The sequence below is a fragment of the Cupressus sempervirens genome, chromosome 1, assembly GCF_028749045.1.
Source record: "Cupressus sempervirens isolate cs-2001-9-10 chromosome 1, ASM2874904v1, whole genome shotgun sequence".
NCBI lineage: Eukaryota > Viridiplantae > Streptophyta > Pinopsida > Cupressales > Cupressaceae > Cupressus > Cupressus sempervirens.
In genome coordinates, this window is record NC_143118.1 from 690,752,896 (window position 1) to 690,772,145 (window position 19,250).

Sequence of the window (19,250 nt, forward strand, 5' to 3'; positions counted from 1 at the left end):
CCACTAGGCATTATCACCCCTAATCTCCCACTCTAGTTTTAAAAGGAAAATAATAAGGTTGCACGAGGACGGGGGTACTTAGGGTACCGGTACCAGTACGAAAATTTTTCATAATAGGGGATGGGGGTACTTAGGTATGCCAAGCTTTATTTTTAATTATACTTTTATATTTATAGAAAATCTAAAATTCATGACTGGTTTTTCAAAAAAAGAACAGTGATAAAGTTTGAAAATGTAATGTATTGTTTTTAGTTTCAGATTTGCTATATGTTTGTAATAATAATGTATGATAAATGTTTAGATGCATAACTAGAACAGTGATAAAGTTTGCAAATGTAATGTATTATTTTCAGTTTCAGATTTGCTATATGTTTGTAATAATAATATATGATAAATGTTTACATGCATGATAGAGAAGGCAGACTTTAAACATGAACAAGAAACTCATAAATCAAATGACAATGACATTTTGCAAATGATAAACTTCTGACTTGAACAGTGATAAAGCTTATTGTTAATCAATACTGTATCAAAGTTTCGAACTGATTACATATTGAATTAAGCTTGATAAACAACAAGCTGATACGCAAACAAAAAACATAAAAAAAAATCAAAAATCAAAGTCCTTAGCTATGATGCTCTCCACCGAGTACCCAGTACTTGGGATACGTGTGCCCGGTACTTGGTTACATGCCTATGAGTACCACAGGTGTGGGTATGAGTACTCATGCAACCTTGGAAAATAACCAAAAATCATGTTAGGTGATGCCAAAAGGAAAAGGCATGGTTTTTTAATTCTTTCAAATGTCTCCCAATTCAAATCCTAAATTATTGAATTACACTTTTTGAAGAAATTGCAAAATTATTTATCCTAGGAAAACCCTCCACTTGAAGGTGAAAAACCTAGTCAGACCAAAGATCCTTTATTGAATGCTTAAAATCCAAATGCAATTTTCACAAGCTTAATCAAGAGATAACATAACCAGTAATTGTTAACTCTTAACAATCAAGTACTATGCCTTTTAACAGTTTCGTCATACCTGCTAAACATATACAAAACATACAAGACTTTATGTATCCAACGAATACTGCAGACAACAGAATGATTTACACAATAAAAATAATCATTTCCCAAATGATGTACTGAATAAATCTGAAGCAAACATTGTGCTCGCTATAGAAGATGTAATAGCATTCTACTGTCATCGAAATTGCCATCTTTCACATACATTTTAGTCTTACACATATTCTGCCAAAATAATTACCACAAATAGTAACCTCAACAGATACTCGCAAAAAGGGCACCAAAGTCTTCGATAGTTATCGGAGTATGGAGAATTGGTTGTCAGCATTGACTCAAGTGTTATCGTTTTAAATAATAATTATTTATCACGCCTTTCACTTTACGACCCAAGTGAGTATGAAGCATGCGTGACTTACATGTTTAGCAATCTCATGTGGATTCCATGATCCTTCCCGTCAATATATTGGATGCATGACTATGCGGTGTTTGTCAAGCTGAGTCGACAATTTTATTTGGTATATTCCGACAACTGTGACCTATCTAGTTTTGATGGCATAAATTGGTCATTCAGAAGAGCGTCGTCAAGCTTCTCCAGTCTGAATCGAAGGACTACTCGTTTGTACATAAGTGTTGTTACTAATGTTATTGAAGCAGATGAACAATTGCCGATGAGGACACTTAAAAGAAAACAATCAAGAACATGCAAATTGACGTTAGTCATACTATTCTCACAATTTTGTCTCCAAGATGCTTGCCCTCCTATCCATACTCCATGCTTCTGATCCATAACAACATTTAACACACTTTCTTTGCTTTAGACCTCAAGGGCTTCACCCCTTTCACAGGCTAATCACTTCTTAGTAAACTTTTTCTGGGTAGGAAAGAGAACCCACTATTCAAGCCGAATCAAGGCCTACAATTCCAATTCTATTCAGCAGACAAACCAATCTTAATGCATTCCTCTTCACATGTTGAAGATCATCATCCCCATTCTTAATGCAACCATACCAAATGTTAGCATTTCACAAGTCTACTATCTTCCAAACACGGTGAGAGTCCATAAGATCTACACATTGTATATGTGATCTTCTAACATTGTTGATTGGTGATATTATTTCCAAGAATGATTATGGCACACAAATATTATAGTATCCAAACTTCATTCAATGAAGAACTTCAAACTCCAAACCACATCCAACAAGCAAAACACAACAAGCATTTATACTCGCATTTATACTCGCACAAATATTATCAGCACCAAAGCAAAATGTCCATGCTCCCATAGAATACAACCATCTTGTAAGTGCTCAATTTAACTATATATTTTCCAACGACTAACTCCAACACAGATTAAATTGCGCATCATTAATTTAAGACATTGAACACATATTGTCGAGCAAGTGCTAATTCAAGTGTCGATGCTCAATTCTTTCAATATTGAAACCTCACATGCTAGTAAGCAACCCGGTTTGATACCATGTCAAGGAACGGATTGATGCAAATGCAATAGCACTGTTGTAATTTATGTGTTTTCCAAATGCAAATCTGAAAGTATATATACATGGGTAGAAGAGACATGTCCTATGTAGAGACAATGTTTCTATGTTGTTCAATAACATTAATTAATAATTATGAGATGTCAATAATATTACACAATATGTATATATAAATACTTAGGTATATATATATATATGACTCATCTAATTATTATTAGTTATTGATAATAATGTTTAATTGGTATACATTAATCTCTTGATCAAATTAATTCAATTGAAGCTACAACATTAACAAACTTGCCCAAGCTAATTTTAACAATTCTCATTCGACACAAGGAGAACCTTAAGGGACAAAGGCTAAAACTAACAAGAACAAATGCGAAAAAGACAAGGCCAAGAGTAAAAAGAGGGATTTCTCGTTTCATAGGGCAATGTGTGAAAAGGTCAAAACAGGGCTTTCACCTTAAATTTCTCTTAGAGAAAAAAATGCATTACAAGGGCTTTCACCTCAAATTTCTTCGTCTTAAAGAAAAATGCATTATAAGAGCTTTCATATCGAATTTCTCCTCTCCGAGAAAAATATATTACAAGGGCTTTCACCTCCAATTTCTCCATCTCAAAGAAAAGTGCATTATAGCACATAAAAGAACATATAAATGTTGAGACTCCCTCTTAGCGAAGACTCCCTCTCAACATGGGTAATATGCACACAACTTTGATTATTACAATAAGTAATTGTGGCTCCAATGTATGACTAAAAAGGAGCCTTCAAAGCCACAGTACTTCATGAACTTGATGATCCTCTACAAAGGTCATGGCACTCTTTATATACCACTCAAGCTCCCTCTAAATCTTCAGGCACTTGTGTCAACCTCCTAACCTCCTTGTTCAAGACTGCTTGGAATACTACCTTAGAGATATTCAATATATATGAAACTTTCATTGTGCTTGGGTCCAAGACCATCCTCCTCAACCCTATCCCCAATCACCCTATTTTGAATAACTTTGCAACTTGATGTCAACTATAGATTGACTGTGTAATTTTGTTCTCTGCAACACTGCAACCAATTAAGCTAACATTTTCACTTCTTCGTAGAACTCTCTCTTGATCCATGTTGCCTCGGAGATTGCAAAGAAATTCTTTGGAAGTGAGCTTCCCTCTATTAATCTTAGAACCATAATGCTCTTAGCTCATGCCTAGAATTCTTGGAATTAACTCCCCCTGAACGTCATTTCCTCCTCTTAGAAGTAGTTGATTGCAATGATAGGTTCTTCATTGTTTGGTGTCTTCATCTTTCTCAATTTCCTTGCTAATGCAAACAAACCATCCAAGGTTGACCCAACCTTGTTATGTGATATCAACTTAAACTCGTGACTTTAAGCTAAGTCTTCATATGTTCATTTCTCCAACTATCGTAACTTCCCCACTAGATGTTTAATCTCTTCCTTCTTTGAATTCCTTATGCAATATTGGATAAATAATCCATCATCCTTTTGCGCCTTGATTCATCCGACATTTAGAGATATTAATCATAGAATCAAACTACCCTAAAGAGAAATATTCAAACCAAATGCTAAGAGAATACATGAATTACTATATTTAAGTATGAATTAATAACTTCATAAAAGATTCATGAACATTATTCAAGTGTACGATATGTTTATGCATTAATTGTTTAATCTTCCTCACAATCCACCAATTGATCTTTCCTTATCTTTGCACCTAAAAAAATTAGATCTCCAAATACACCAAAATTTGTTCAGGAAGAGACTCAAAATACTTCAATAGAATTTGATATAGCCCTACTAGACTTATAACGTTAAATGTCATTTATAATGTTAAGTCCTTATTTTGTGATGGGTTGGGAGACCCTTGTAGTTGGCCAAAACTAGGAATGTATACCAGAGGCGGGGAGTTGTGAGTTATGTTTTCAACTACTTATGTATCTTTGTTATGGGATCTAGTTCTTCTACACAAAGCTCATGTGTTGTGATTTTCTTGATGTGATCTTTCAAGTTTCGATTTGTTACCTATTGGTGATTTCCAATTGCTCGTATAGAACTATGATTATTGTGATTTTATGAGATGTAATTTTATAAGCTTTGGGTAGATTATCTATGTGTATGTTGAGAAGTGGCTTGCAATGAGGGTTGAACCCCTAAAGAGGCTACCAAGGTAACTCATTGTAAGTAGTCTAAATAAGTGATAAGACTTTCACTAATGGGGTTAAAATGAATTAAAAAGAGTCAATATGTTACCTCACCCATGCCTTGAGTGCTAGTAAAGGATAGGATGGGAGTCGAGAGGATGTTTAGTTGCGACCTTGCCTCATTAGTATACCTTGTATGTAAGAAAGGATACTAATGAGGCATAGAGTCACTAGGGGGGCAAAGTCCAGAGAGACTACCAAGGTAACCTTAGAGTTGGCTCATGTGATGACACTTTCCCATACGCATTTTAGGTTTCCTACGTGTCTTTGTTTGCCTCAAAGATTAGATGTCACTTTGTGTACTTGGTACCCTTGAGATAGAATGCTATTAGGATTCCTTTACCTAGACTCTTGTTATGACTTTTGCAATGTTATCCATATGGGGCTTGAGACTATCTCCTCAACACGATGGGAATGGACCATTTAGGTTCCACGAGGATAGGGAGTAGTGATTCTTTTGCCATTGAGATCAAACACCTGGACACCAATGCTGGATGTACCTTGTTGCAAATGCTCTATCCTCTTATCTTATGATTATGTTATATGGTCATGTTCTAGTATTTTGTACTTTAGTTACTTGAGATCTTACAAGATGTTGTATCTTCATGATGTATATTCTTTTAGCATTTCATACCTTCTAGCATGCATAGCAGATGAGTATGCATCTTATGTCCTTGTATATTCTTTCATGAGGTTTTGTACATGTGGTTATTTCTATGACATGGACTTTGTTTATTTATTAAACCTAAACTTAATAAAAACTTATGTATGTGATTCAACATTATGGAACCCTTGAGAGATGTAAATGTTACTGTATTGCTTATGTATTTATTACTTCCACCTTGCTATCTCTTGCTTGTTTTAATCTTTCAAAAAAAAAAGTTTAGCAAACTCAGCAACATTATCGGTTAATTTCTCTTGGGTTCCCTATCAAGATGTTACATCTTCCTTCTTTGAATTCTTTAGGCAATATTGGGTAAATAATCCATTAATGATCATCCTTTTGCTCCTTGATTCATCCACATTTTAGAGATAATAATAATTACTCATAGAATCAAGCTACCCTAAAGAGAAATATTCAAATCAAATGCTAAGAGAATACATAAATTACTATACTAAAATATGAATTAATAACTTCATAAAAGATTCATGAACATTATTCAAGTGTACCAAATATTTATCAATTACTTGTCTAATCTTTCTCACAATCCACCAATTGATCTTTCTTGATCTTTGCACGTAAAAAATTAGATCTCCAGATACACCAAATTTTGTTCAGCAAGAGACTTGAAATACTTCAATAGAATTTGATATAGACCTACTAGGCTTCACATCGATAAGTCTAACTATGCTCCCTAAAACATAGACAGAGAATTGCTTCATTAAACTAGAGATAGAAACAACTATAAGGTATCCAAAATTAGATTAAAATATTGGACTGCAAATTTCCTCCACTCAAGACTGACTTCACTTACGTCTACTCCAACCAATCTATTTTCAGTCTCCATAAATTAAAATAGGGTATTATTAATGTGTGTTTTACGACCCACCAACAGTAGAACAAAATACCGAGGTATCTTATCCTCTCTTGAACAAAGTCTCGTGTATGCTAAGATTGCGAGACAATCATATGATGACTCCAAGGTTCCTTCAATGTCAAGTCTTGACTATGGATAAGCTCGGTGGTTGATGTGATTTGTTGATGATCACAAGGGGCCTTACGTATATTTTCTCAGATTCATTTCAAGTCATGTTGGAGGTGGGAGCTACCAAAAGGTTTTGCAATGAAGTACTTTCTTTAGGATTCTCACAAAAAACGTAGAAATTAAAGGAAATAGGAATTAGAAATTCTATTCTAGTCCTAAGGGTAGTGACAAAAACAGATGGTACTCTATTGAACAAATTCCTCAATGACCAAGCTCTGCTTCACCAAGTTATACTACAACTACTCGTGAATTGGTGCAATCTTCAAGGGTTATGCAAAAGATTTGCATACCACCACAAACACCATCATAAAGAACAATGTATATGAATGGAAGAAGTTAAGCATATGCATGAAAGGGGGTGAAGCTAACTTTGAACAATGATTTAGAATCGCTAAATGTCAAAAGTATGAACCAAAGGAATTCGTCAAAACATGATGCAGGAGCATCTTGCATGGAAAAATTTATAAATAAATTTAACCAAAAAAAAAAATTTGGAGGAGAGAGAAAAGTGACGAAAATTAGAGGAGAAATAAAATTTTTTAAAAAAAAAGGGAAAAAGGACAAAGGAAAGGAAAAGGGGATTTCTATTTTCGAGGTGCATAGGTGGCATAATAGAAAAAAATAAAAAATAAATGGTTGTCATTCCATTTATCGAGGTGTGTGGGAAGAATTCTAGAAAGTTATGAATATTGTAGAAAGTTTTGGAAGTTGTAGAAGGTTGTGGAAGTTGTAAAAGGTTGTGGAGGAATTCTAGAAGGTTTTGGATAAGTCATGCATGGGGTGGTAAGTGCCTATTTAAGCAAGGCATATGAGCATTTCTAAATCAAGCTCAAGAAGGAGCTCAAGAAATAGCAGCTCAAGGAGAAGCTCAAGGAGAAGCTCGAGAACAAGGTGAAAGCTCAAGGAGAAGCTTGAGAAGTAGAAGCTTGAGAAGTGGAAGCTCGAGAAGGAGAAGCTCGAGAAGTAGAAGCTTTGGAAGGAAAGCTTGGAAAGGTAAAAGTTGTGGAAGGTGAAGGTTGGAAAACTTGGAAGGCTTCAAGGTGTGAAAGAGGAGGAAGTGAAGAGTGAGTTTTCCCGAGTCTGTGGACAGAGCGCCGAATGTGAGGCAGTTTACACTTGGATCTTGAATAAAGTTGGAGAAGAGCTAGTGACTGCGGTTTAGAAACAAGGAGGTTGCTTGGTGGCTTGCGAGCACAAGTTGAGATCTCAGAGGTTTCTACCAAAGTGTGGATCTGGGCTAGCTTGGGTTTGGATTGGATCTTGAGAGATCTTGTTGCATTCTTTGTCATGAGTTGGTAAGGGTGGTGTGGCCCTTTGTCAGTGGTATCAGAGCGTACCTTCATCAAGTGGTATCAGAGCAAGAGTTCCTGAGTGTACAAGCAGATCGCCGAAGAGTGAGGCAGTTTGTACTAGGACCTTGGTTGGGTGAAGTTTATCAGAGTGGGGGTTCTTGAGCGTGTAAACAGATCGCCGAAGTTGAGGCAGTTTGCACTAGGACCTTGGGAGGACATGCAGATTGATTGATTGATGCAGAGATGGAAGACTGAACTTGTTGAGGCATGATTGTGGAGAGCTTGTGGATTGAAAATTCATTGTCCTAGACTTGTGACGTAGTTCCTGATTGTTCATGCGAGGTGGCAGGTTGCAATCTGACTTGCAAACAATTTGGTTGTCACAAGGAGCGTGGGAAGGATTTGTTGCAGAGGGTTTACAAAGATCTTGGAAGATGGCTCCAAGAGGATTGGACCCTAAGATGATTGCGAAAATCCATGATATAGTGGAGAGGAATTTTTCTAAGATGTTTGCTCGGTTGGATGCTAAAGCTAAGAAGGTCAAGGTGGAAGATGATGGTTTTGCTGATCAATTTGTGGAGCTTGATGCAGAACCTGTAGAGCAACTAGAGGTTGTTGCTAAAGATATTCCTAATGTTGTTGATGTTGGGACAGATGTTGGTTTTCATGATCAATTGGTTGAGGAGATTGTGGAGCACTCGGTTGTAGATGATCTAGTTGATGTTGGTGGTGACTTGTATGTTGCAGAGCACTTGGTCATGGATGATCCAGTTGTTGTTGGAGGTAAGTTATGTATTGCAGAGCATCTTGTTGTGAGCAATGAGGTTGCTAGTGTTGAGAGTTTGGCATGTGTTGATGGAAATGTACATGTGGATGCTAATGTGGAGTTTGTTATTGCTGGTATGGACGCACTAGTTGTTGATGTGAATGGGAGTTTGCTAATGAAGCATTACATTCAGTTTGTTCTTGGGCATGAGCTTGTTGATTGGATGGTTGAGATTCTAGTGTTTGATAGAGTAATGCAGATGTGGAAGATTTGCATGGTGGTTTTGTTGTCCCCGTTGAGGTGGAAGCCTTTGGTGAAGATGAAGATGGTGGTAGATCTTTCTTTTAGCGTCAAAGTGTGGGACACACTTTTCTATCTACCGGGGGAGTCTGATGCAGGAGCATCTTGCATGGAAAAATTTATAAATAAATTTATTTTTTTTTTAATTCTGGAGGAGAGAGAAAAGTGACGAAAATTAGAGGAGAAATAAAAAAAAAAAAAATTTAAAAAGGGAAAAAGGAAAAAAGAAAGGAAAAGGGGATTTCTATTTTCGAGGTGCATAAGTGGCATAATAGAAAAAAATAAAAAATAAATGGTTGTATTCCATTTATCGAGGTGTGTGGGAAGAATTCTAGAAAGTTATGAATATTGTAGAAAGTTTTGGAAGTTGTAGAAGGTTGTGGAAGATGTAGAAGGTTGTGGAAGTTGTAAAAGGTTGTGGAGGAATTCTAGAAGGTTGTGGATAAGTCATGCATGGGGTGGTAAGTGCCTATTTAAGCAAGGCATATGAGCATTTCTAAATCAAGCTCAAGAAAGAGCTCAAGAAATAGAAGCTCAAGGAGAAGCTCAAGGAGAAGCTCGAGAAGGAGAAGCTCGAGAAGAAGGTGAAAGCTCAAGGAGAAGCTTGAGAAGTAGAAGCTCGAGAAGTGGAAGCTCGAGAAGGAGAAGCTCGAGAAGTAGAAGCTTTGGAAGGAAAGCTTGGAAAGGTAAAAGTTGTGGAAGGTGAAGGTTGGAAAACTTGGAAGGCTTCAAGGTGTGAAAGAGAAGGAGGAAGTGAAGAGTGAGTTTTCCCCAGTCTGTGGACAGAGCGCCGAATGTGAGGCAGTTTACAGCAGGATTGTGATGGAGTTGTGAGTGTGTAGACAGAGCGCCGAATGTGAGACAATTTACACTTGGATCTTGGATAAAGTTGGAGAAGAGCTAGTGACTGCGGTTTAGAAACAAGGAGGTTGCTTGGTGGCTTGCGAGCACAAGTTGAGATCTCAGAGGTTTCTACCAGAGTGTGGATCTGGGCTAGCTTGGGTTTGGATTGGATCTTGAGAGATCTTGTTGCATTCTTTGTCATGAGTTGGTAAGGGTGGTGTGGCCCTTTGTCAGTGGTATCAGAGCGTACCTTCATCAAAACATCATCACATATTCCATTGCAAACACCGCAATCTATCTACTAAACTTAATCTAAATGAGGGAATTAAGAGAACAAGCAAGCACTAAAACACAAGTATTCACCAAACTTCAATAAATACTCTATTGTTTTGGTAGCTCAAAGCAATAATCTCAAAAAATTTCCCTTTACAAATGAGAATTGAGGCCTTTATGCAGGTCCTCAAATACAATGGGTGGCCTAGATGGAAACAATAACCAATGGCCAAAATCAGGTCACATCAGCCCTATTTAGGGTTAGGGCAAAGAAAATGGGATCTACATTAGTGCAGGATGGAATCCACAATTGTAGTGGGTAATAAATGCCCACTACACATGCTCACTTAGGAAGAGAGTGCAGTGCAATAAATGACCACTACACACATGCCCACTATGCATTAAATCCATATGTCCTCGACTTTGTTGTCTAATAGCATGGAATCAATCAAAGACTGTCTCTAACTCTTCTGTGTTGATGCTTGGTGTCGATTCCTACTTGAACTTCAAAATTGCCACAATCGTTTAACATTTCCAAATTTTCCTCCCAATCTAGTAACAAGTCCTAAATGGTATGCATGGTGTTTGAGAAAATCAAGAAGTTCTCATAATCATCTCTCAAAAACATTAAGGTGAAATAACTCATCCAACTTGCCTTTCAAGTTGTCCAACGTTATTTCGTTCTTTATCAATCTCTGTGATAATAGAGATGCAATTGTATTTGAAACCCTTCACATGATGTTGTCAGCTACATTTCTCCACCAAGCAAATCCCTTTGTGAAGCTCTCAAAATGTTTCTTTGGTTGTGATCACTACACTATACCACCGAAGGAAGTCATTAATATCCCCTTCACCGTCAACTTCACCATTGATCAATGCTTGCTTGGGAGTCTCCATTAGATTTTGTATACATGATCCTCGTAAATGTGGTCATCCTCCAATGATTCATCTATGCATTGGATCCTGGAGAGTACTGCTAATGTCCTACTATGAACCTACGCCAATTCTTTTGCATGTTTGAGTGTTCCTTCCTAAATTCCTTTTACCCAAACCTTTGCACCTTGAGTTGTCTGCTTGATCCTATCAATATCATCTATTGCTTCAATGAAAACACTTGTAGGGAGAACAAAAAAAGGATCCTCTTCCCTTATTAGACAAGGCAAGTTGTTTATGAACTTACACAAAGTCTTGATTTCCCTCTTCTACTTCCGGTACCCTTCTTCCAGCTTCTTCATTCTTTTGTTCAAATCCTCAGTGGAATCATCAAAGTCCTCTATTATTTGTTCACGGGAAGCATGACCAAGGTTGATTTCTGTAGGCAAGAGCCTACAACGCATCGGTAAATTGCGAGCCTCTCCTTGGGGAGGTCTTGGGTTCGAATCTACTCGATATTAACACATAATAATAATTAATCTTAACAATAATAATAAAATGAATAATAAATAATCTAGGCTTCGGTCGATTACCTATCAAAAAAAAAGGTTGATTTTTGTAACATGGTACTCAGCTGGAATTATCTGATCCTTGGTCTTATCGATTGTAAGAGTTCCAATTTGCACAATCCTAGATCCTAATTCTTCGCTTACAACCTTAGTGAACCTTTTAGCTTTCCCCTTTCCTCAAATTGGTTGACGTGGTTCAAAATTTCTTGTTGTTCAACTATTGAGTCAACCTCTTCCTCTTGACTTTTTTAAATCCTCTACCTTGGCCATTTTGGAATAGGTACATTTTGACCCCCTTGCACTATCAGCTGATCTTTTCCTTATACTACTCAAATGTTGATTTCTTCTTCTCCCCCTAGGCTCTCTACAGTTACTTTAGGATCTTCAACCTCCACCATTGGAATCTCAGTTGTTGCCACAGGAATTTCTTCCTCTTTTGGATTAGCCTCATCTTCTATCATTTCTTGCTCCAAGATTGCAGCAAGGCTTTCCTCGATGGCCCTATCTTGATCTTTTCTTTTCCCGAGCGTAAATTTCTCATATGCATATATACTCAACCTATCCTGTACTGGCCTAGCCATGTCATCCTCTTGCTCTTTTCTCCTTTCGCTTATCTATGTTTCCTGTCTCTCAAAAGCCTTTATTTCTTGTACGCTGGGAGTGCAACTATGTACAGAGGGAATATTTGCAGACCTTTGCTTCTTTGTTGAGGTTCCTCAATTTGATAGAGTTTCTATGGTATTCATTGTTTGATTTTGATTATACTAACCCTAACATTGAAATGTCCTATTGAAGTGTGTTCATTGCATGTACACATTTTATACATACACACAGTACCCAATATACTGAAATCTCAGACTTAACACAATATACAGAACAATGTTTTTGATGCTGTTCACATGCACAATACTGAAAATCGCCCTCAATCACCAAAATATGATCTGGATAATAATTACACCCGATACGATCAATGCCCAGCAATGAATAGATATCGCAACGATGAAGAGTCTCTTCTCGTAATGATTCGTTTTTAGATGGTTGCAAAAATAGCCACGCTGAATGAAAGGTAAATTGGCATAAGCACTATGAGGGCCGACAACCATAATGACAGAACCGATGAAGACAAGAGTAACTGTCGACTTCAGAGGAGCAAGCATTAACAACGGCACTTGCACAATGCCAACATGATAGTTACCAACGTGCCAGCATTGGAGATAGTCTACGCACGAAGCCAAATAGGATGCCAATATGGAATACAGACAGCAAGGCATGGCAAATTTGCCAAGTCATACAAAGAAGGTGCCATGTCAAAATGTGTCCAGCGAACACTGAAAGAATGAAGGAATGAGTTGAACACAAAATGAAATGAATAAGCATATTACTCTCAGCTGAAGGGTGTCTAAATACAGAACTGCTACTAGCGTCAAGAAAACGATTCTGAGATTGCTAATGGCAGATTGCAACAGGTAAGAAGATCTGTCTTGCAGCTATTACTTCAACAAATATGTCATCCCTGTCTTCTTCTCTCTCAAATTCAATGATAAAAAATAGTTTTGCCATAAAATAAACTTCTCTGGCCACATCCCACATCGATATGACCCATCCTCTAATTTCCTTTGTTCTGAGTTTCAACCCCATAATTCTCCCAATCACTGCCAGACGTTGATATGCAGAAATGTCTCTATCAGCAATCTCTGACAAATCAACTTCGCATATTTTTTTAGTACAGCCAACATTATTGGACGTTACCCCTGAATCACTCTGCAACTTCCTCCTTTGCCTCGCCATCTTAAATGGTAACGTTATACATAAAAAAAATCTTTTTACCAGCCAGGTTGACATATATGTTCATTCTTCACTGTTCACAGCATGCCGTTTTTCTGTGGCCTCATATTCTAAGAATTACAATTATTAATCATTGTAATCTCAGGCTAGGAATAAATCTGTCACCTCACAACTATTTTAACAGTTCTTATAAGTGAGGACCAATTATTGACTTAATTTCATGCCTCAACTCAGTTTTATAAATATAAATTCTGCAAATCATTCACTTGCTTATGTTCTGAGTGAGCTTGTGGGAATTGGACAGTGTCCAGTTTTGATAACCAATTTCACTATTACCATTACGTTTAGAAGTCTGAAGGAAATCTTTGTTAATCAATTTCATATATATCTCTGGCTAATCATTTTCTATCTTTGCCTTGATTGATATGATAGAAAATAACAAAATCTCGAAATTCGCTTGAAAATGGTGGAAGATAGGATGTCCCAGAACAATTTACCTTTGAATGAAATGAGAAGCAGCTCCAAAATGCATAGAAACTATAACATTTCTAGAAAACCAAACATATTACTAAAGAATTAGGTCCTGTATATACCACCCTATATATTTGGTGTTAGAATTAAGATTTCATCTACGTTGTAAATCTTCTGACATGGTTCCAGCAATCTTGGAAAATGTCCCAAGGCATTTAAGGCATATTATGGAAAGATTTTGTAACATTTCTTCTCACTATTGTTTGTAAATTTTAATACATTCATAAAAGGTGATGGGTTCTACTAGCAAAAGTAAAGATGGGTTGTGAGCACAATTATTTTAAATTGTTTTCACCACATCTGGATGCCTAGAATGAGATTACTGATGACCTGGGAATGGGGTAAATGACTGACCCTTGGCCTTTTCCAAGTGGGTGCTTGGAAGAGGCAACAGGTACCAATTCGTGTTCCATTATTTATTACAACTAATGTAATGATATTTTGCAAGATTCAGCATCCATGTCAGACGGAAAGTATGGGAATCAAAATTGATGTCCTTTTGATTTCCATGGAGAGTAATCCAAGGGGTGTGTTCGTTTGGAATGAAAAGCCTTTTTTGAACGCCTTGTTTGGTGGTTTTAAAGCTCTTGTTGTTCAATAAATTCAGCCCTTTGATGTAGAATTTAATGAAATGCTGAATGCAGAATTATTCTTCAAAAATAAAGGCAGATGGGAAGCATAAGAAGGTCGTCCACAGGTACATAGGTGCTGCCATGTTGGAGAATTTTCTATGTGAGTGCTTGGAAGAGGCAACAGGTGTCCCGTAGTATTCCAAAATTTATTACATTTAATGTAATGTTTGTTTTGCAAGAATGAGCACTGGAGTTAAAACCGGGGCCCTTTTGACTTCCTTCCCTGGAGTTAAGCCAAAGGTTGTGGTTGTTTGCAAAGAAGATCCTCTTTTGGACACCTCGTTTGGTGGTTTTGGACCTCTTGCAATTCTATGAATTCAGCTGTTTGGATGTAGAATTTGACGAGGAACTGCTAAATGCAAAGTTACTCTGCTAGAATAATAAGGAGGTTGTTCATGGGTAATAAATGCTACCATGTTGGAAGTGAAAAGAAGAATGGAAATGAATGTATTGTAATAAAATTTATTATCGATAATGCATATTTGACCTCTCTTCTTCGTAATTGGATTTTCAGAAAAGCAAAAGGTAATGTGACTTGGTGAGCTGTATTTGATTAAGTATTTGAGTTTAATTAATATTATACAGATCCATCCATGACTGCCACAGACATATCAGTATTTCAGTTAAACAGTTTACTAACATGGGTTGCAATCGAGGGTGGCGAAGGTTTAAATCTTTAGAATGTTGCCCAAGCTTACCCAACAGTAAAATGTGGCTGCAGTTAGTTCCAAGCTTCGTTCAAGATGGCTCACAGCCTTACTTGAGATTTACCAAGCAATGTAGGAGGGTTCAACATTAGTGCATAAAGAAAACACCACAAACAATGAGAGCCGTACTGCATAATTCTTCATACTAACTCCAAGTATGCTACATAAAATCTACTGCAATAACGGTCGGAAGAAGTGTCTACATAAAACAAGTTTCAAGAATGGATCGTAAGCTTTGACACCCATTCTAATCTAACGAGACTCAAGTCCACGGCAATACCAACACCGTAATAGTTAAAACATTATCAATCGAGCTAATATAAACGATATTGAAAAAACCAAGAAATAACATATAAAACCCCTTAGAGAGTATGATAAATTGAAAAAAAAAAAAAAAAAACCTCGATGTATTTGGAAATAGCATCCCGTATTGCTTGATCTTCCTCTGGACTATACCGCTTTCCCCAAACTATTTGATCTTGTTTGTCATCTGTATCAGATATTTCTTCTGGAAACCAAGGATCTTCACTGACTTTTCTGTCCATCCTTTCCTCTGCCTCGCATACTTGCACTTGACTGGAGAACGTTACCTTCTTTTGCTTTTTGTGTAACGATGTGTCATCTGTTGAAGATTTAACGGCCTCTTTTCGAGAATTATTGGCATCCCCAGTAACCCAGTGGTTACCATCATCAGCAGAAACTTTAATTCTTTCCTTTTGTTCAGTTCTCCTTTTTTCCTTGCTCCTACTGTTGGCAAAACGGTCTGGATTTTCTGCCTTTTCTGCAGCTATATTGTAAATTCGTTTTTCCTTGTTTACATTCTCATGCAACAAATTGTCCTTGTTACTGGTATTCTCCGGAGGTTGGACTTCAACTCGCTCTCCCTCTGCTTTGTCCTTCTTCCTCTTGGCAGATCTCTCTACCGCTGTCCTCCTAATACTACTTTTTTCAAAATTGTCAAGTACGTCTAAATTTTCTTCACCATCAACTTTATTCTTCTTCTTCTTCTTTGAAATTTTCTCTTTCCATGCTAGTCCATCGACATTCATATTTTTCTCTAAACTCTCTTCAAATCTAACTGCTCCGTCCGTACTCATACTTTTGTCAACACTCGTAGTCTTGTCGGTGCACTCTTCAATTTCCTCTGTTAGATTCCTCACTTCTTCCTCGCTCTCTTCTTGGCTTAACCCTTTACTTTTATTCCTTTTTTTCTCCTTCTTTGTAATTTGACTTCCTTCGATGGACTGGCTTCCAACAGACTCGCCTATGGCTCCAGTCTTTTTACCACCACTGGATGTTGATCCTTTACTCTTGATGCTTTTCTTTCTTAATGAATCATTTTCAACGCTAATATATTCTGACGGGTTTTCTTCCACGGAATTGTTAATAAATTGATCTTTATTTCCTCCATGATATCTCAAAGGTCTCTCATCAATTTTGTCATCTAAAAAACCCTTGCTTTCTCTTGTCTGAGAGTTTTTCTTTGACAATGCTGTCTGAATTTCGGCATCATTCTTCTCCTCCTCCTCCTTCTCCTTTCTCCACGGAATCTCTTCATATCCATTTTCGTTAAAATCCTCACATTTCACATATTTCTTATTTTTCTTCTTGCCACCCTCGACATTTTCAAAACGCCGACTATCCTGCGTTCCAGCAGTCTCTTTGAAGACTGCACAACTATTTTCCTCTTCTAATTCCTTTCCTGAACCATTTACAGTTTCCAAATTTTTCCGCTTCCTCTTTTTCTTCGTTATTCCTGCCCCTTCCAATTCCTTATCAAACCCATTTTCTGCCTCCAAATATTGATTTTCCTTCATTCTTCCATTCTTGGTTTCCTGACTGCGCCTATCCAGTATTTCAGAAACCTCCCCAAATCCTAGACCACGGTTTTCCTCTTCCAGTTTCTTATCTACGCCATTTTCAGCTCTCAGATCTTTTATCTTTTTCTTTTTACTTTTCCTCTCTGTCATATCTTCCCTGTTGTCCCTTGGCTGCGCTTCAAAGACTCCCACATATCCTTCGCCTGGACAACTCCCCGAACCATTCTCCCCAATCAAATCTCTACTCTTCTTCCTCTTCTTCTTTTGAAGCTGCTCGTCTATTAATTGTTCCATCAAACCCTAAGAAAATTCTCTGTGCGCGGACCAATGACAGTATGGAACTCCCGTTTGTTATGATGAGTTGAATCGTCAAAAAAGTTTAAAACGATATCGTTAGTTGGCAGGAAACTAAATGGAATCACGAGATTTCATATTATTTACATAAATCTAAAAATTTGAAAATTTGAAGATATGCTAATGTTTGCAAAGGCTATATCAATTTGCATGTTTTTTTTTAAATTGAGAAATACAATATTTTGAAAATTGTATTGGCCTATGACAAAAAAGACAATAAAAAAATTTAATTTTCTCCAACGAAAATACAAATATTTTCTAACGACTCTATTAATGAATGCATTAATTACAACTTCATCTTTTCCACATTTGTGACAAATGAATTAACTTTTTTTTAAAACAATCGTTTTTATCTTCCACTTCACAAATGAATGTTTAATCAATATTAGTTATCACTATCTATTTTCCTTACCAACTTCAAATATAGATATTTTAATCAAATATAGAGTTATATTATGCTATTTGTATTATAGAATTTTTAAATTTTCATAATAATGTAGTAAATAATTATAATTTTAAAGTTTAATTAAATAAATTAGATTGAAGAGAGAGTATTAGTTGTGATTTCGAATTAAGAGATGGCGGAGGTCTACAAGTTGAAGCTGAGCTAGGGCAACCGTGCCCCAGCTCGTTTTTTGTCATTTTATGTGCTATGCCGGGGGGGGGTGTGTTTGATCGTGCAGGGAAGAGTTTTTGAGAGCCAACGTGGATTGTCACTGGTATGTGCTAGATCTGGTCGTCGTCCTACAAGTAGTTGCAGGATTTCTATTTTTTGCAGGTGCCTAGGTGGGGTTTCCTTGTCATGGGCAGTCCAAGCAGGAGTGAGGCTATGTCTCGGGGTGAGCCTTCTAGGGCTGCGCCCGATATAGATCTACATGATGCGGCAGAAGTGCATCCGTCGAGATATGGGCAAGGGTGTTTGATAATGCCCTCTTCTCTCAAATTTCAAGAGCTTCAAATTCGAGCCCGCCTGGTGGATCTCGGATAATGAAGATTAATAGTTGCCTGGAACGATGCAATGAAAGACCCAAACTAATAATCCCTTTTGATATGATTGAAGAAGATGTGGAATATTACTCTAAGCACTTGTTGTATTGTAAATTTTTGGGATTAAGAGTATCTCTTCAGTTTCTGGAAAATTGGGCTTGAAGAGTTTGGGAACCAGAGGGTGAGATGGAGATCACGTTGCTTGCAAATAACTTCTTCATGGTCACATTCATCTGTCTGGCTGATCGCAATAGGGTGTTTGAGGGTGGGCCCTATTTTTACAACCAAGTCGAGTTATTTGTCAAGCCATGGCATGCAAGTTTTAATCCCTTTGAGGAGCTTCCAAATCGGGTTCTAGTGTGGGTTTGGTTACCCAGATTTCCAATAGAATGTTGTCAAGAGGATGTTCTTCATATGCTTGCTTTGATGCTCGAAAAACCAGTAGGGCCTTCAACACAGACCCTTGGCAAGAAAGTAATGACTTTTGCCCGAATTTGTGTGGAAGTGGATTTGAGCAAACCATTGCTAGATGCAATGGAAATGTGTGCTGGTTCATATTCTTGGGTGTAGTAATTGGATTATGAAAACCCTTCCTTTCTGATGCTGCCTATGTCAGGAATACAACCACCTATACGCAGATGTCCAAAGGCCAAGGTAGTAGAGCAGCAAGCTCCACCTCCTCCTCGTAACACTCCTACTACAGATAAAGGGAAGAAGCCTGTTTCTAGTGAGAGTATGGATGCTGAGGGTTTTGTTCAGGTCAAGGCTCATAACTGAAACAGAGGTCAGAAGAGGACTCTAAGGGAGAGACAAGATGAGGATACATTTAACATATTTGAGGTCCTGGATGAGTTGGGCCAGCAAGAAGTTAATCCAAAGATGATTCTAGAGTCAAATGTTGATTTGGGATAGGAAGGAGAGGGCACGGTTCCTCCTACACAAACTGTTGTCTCAGAGTTGGATAAGCGTGGAAAGTCTTCTCCTCATTTGGGTATTCTTCGAAAGGATGGTAAGAAGGGGGTTTCAAAAAAAAGTGGTAAAAGTGGACGTAAGAAGGACTTGGAAAAGATCAAGATGATAGG

General features: G+C 37.3%; 1 protein-coding gene across 2 annotated transcripts in view; it reads right to left on the reverse strand.

The window, feature by feature from the left end:
• LOC149579820 (myb family transcription factor) overlaps positions 1-17,243 on the reverse strand; it is a 158,882-nt gene extending 141,639 nt beyond the window's left edge. For both annotated transcript variants that reach the window (XR_016352784.1, XM_089787137.1), the window contains exon 1: positions 15,409-17,243. Coding sequence is in view for 1 of the 2 variants with exons in the window: in XM_089787137.1 (XP_089643263.1) it covers positions 15,409-17,121 (1,713 nt within the window). In the remaining variant the exon portion in view is untranslated. The remainder of the gene's footprint in view (positions 1-15,408) is intronic.
• Positions 17,244-19,250: the final 2,007 nt, after the last annotated feature.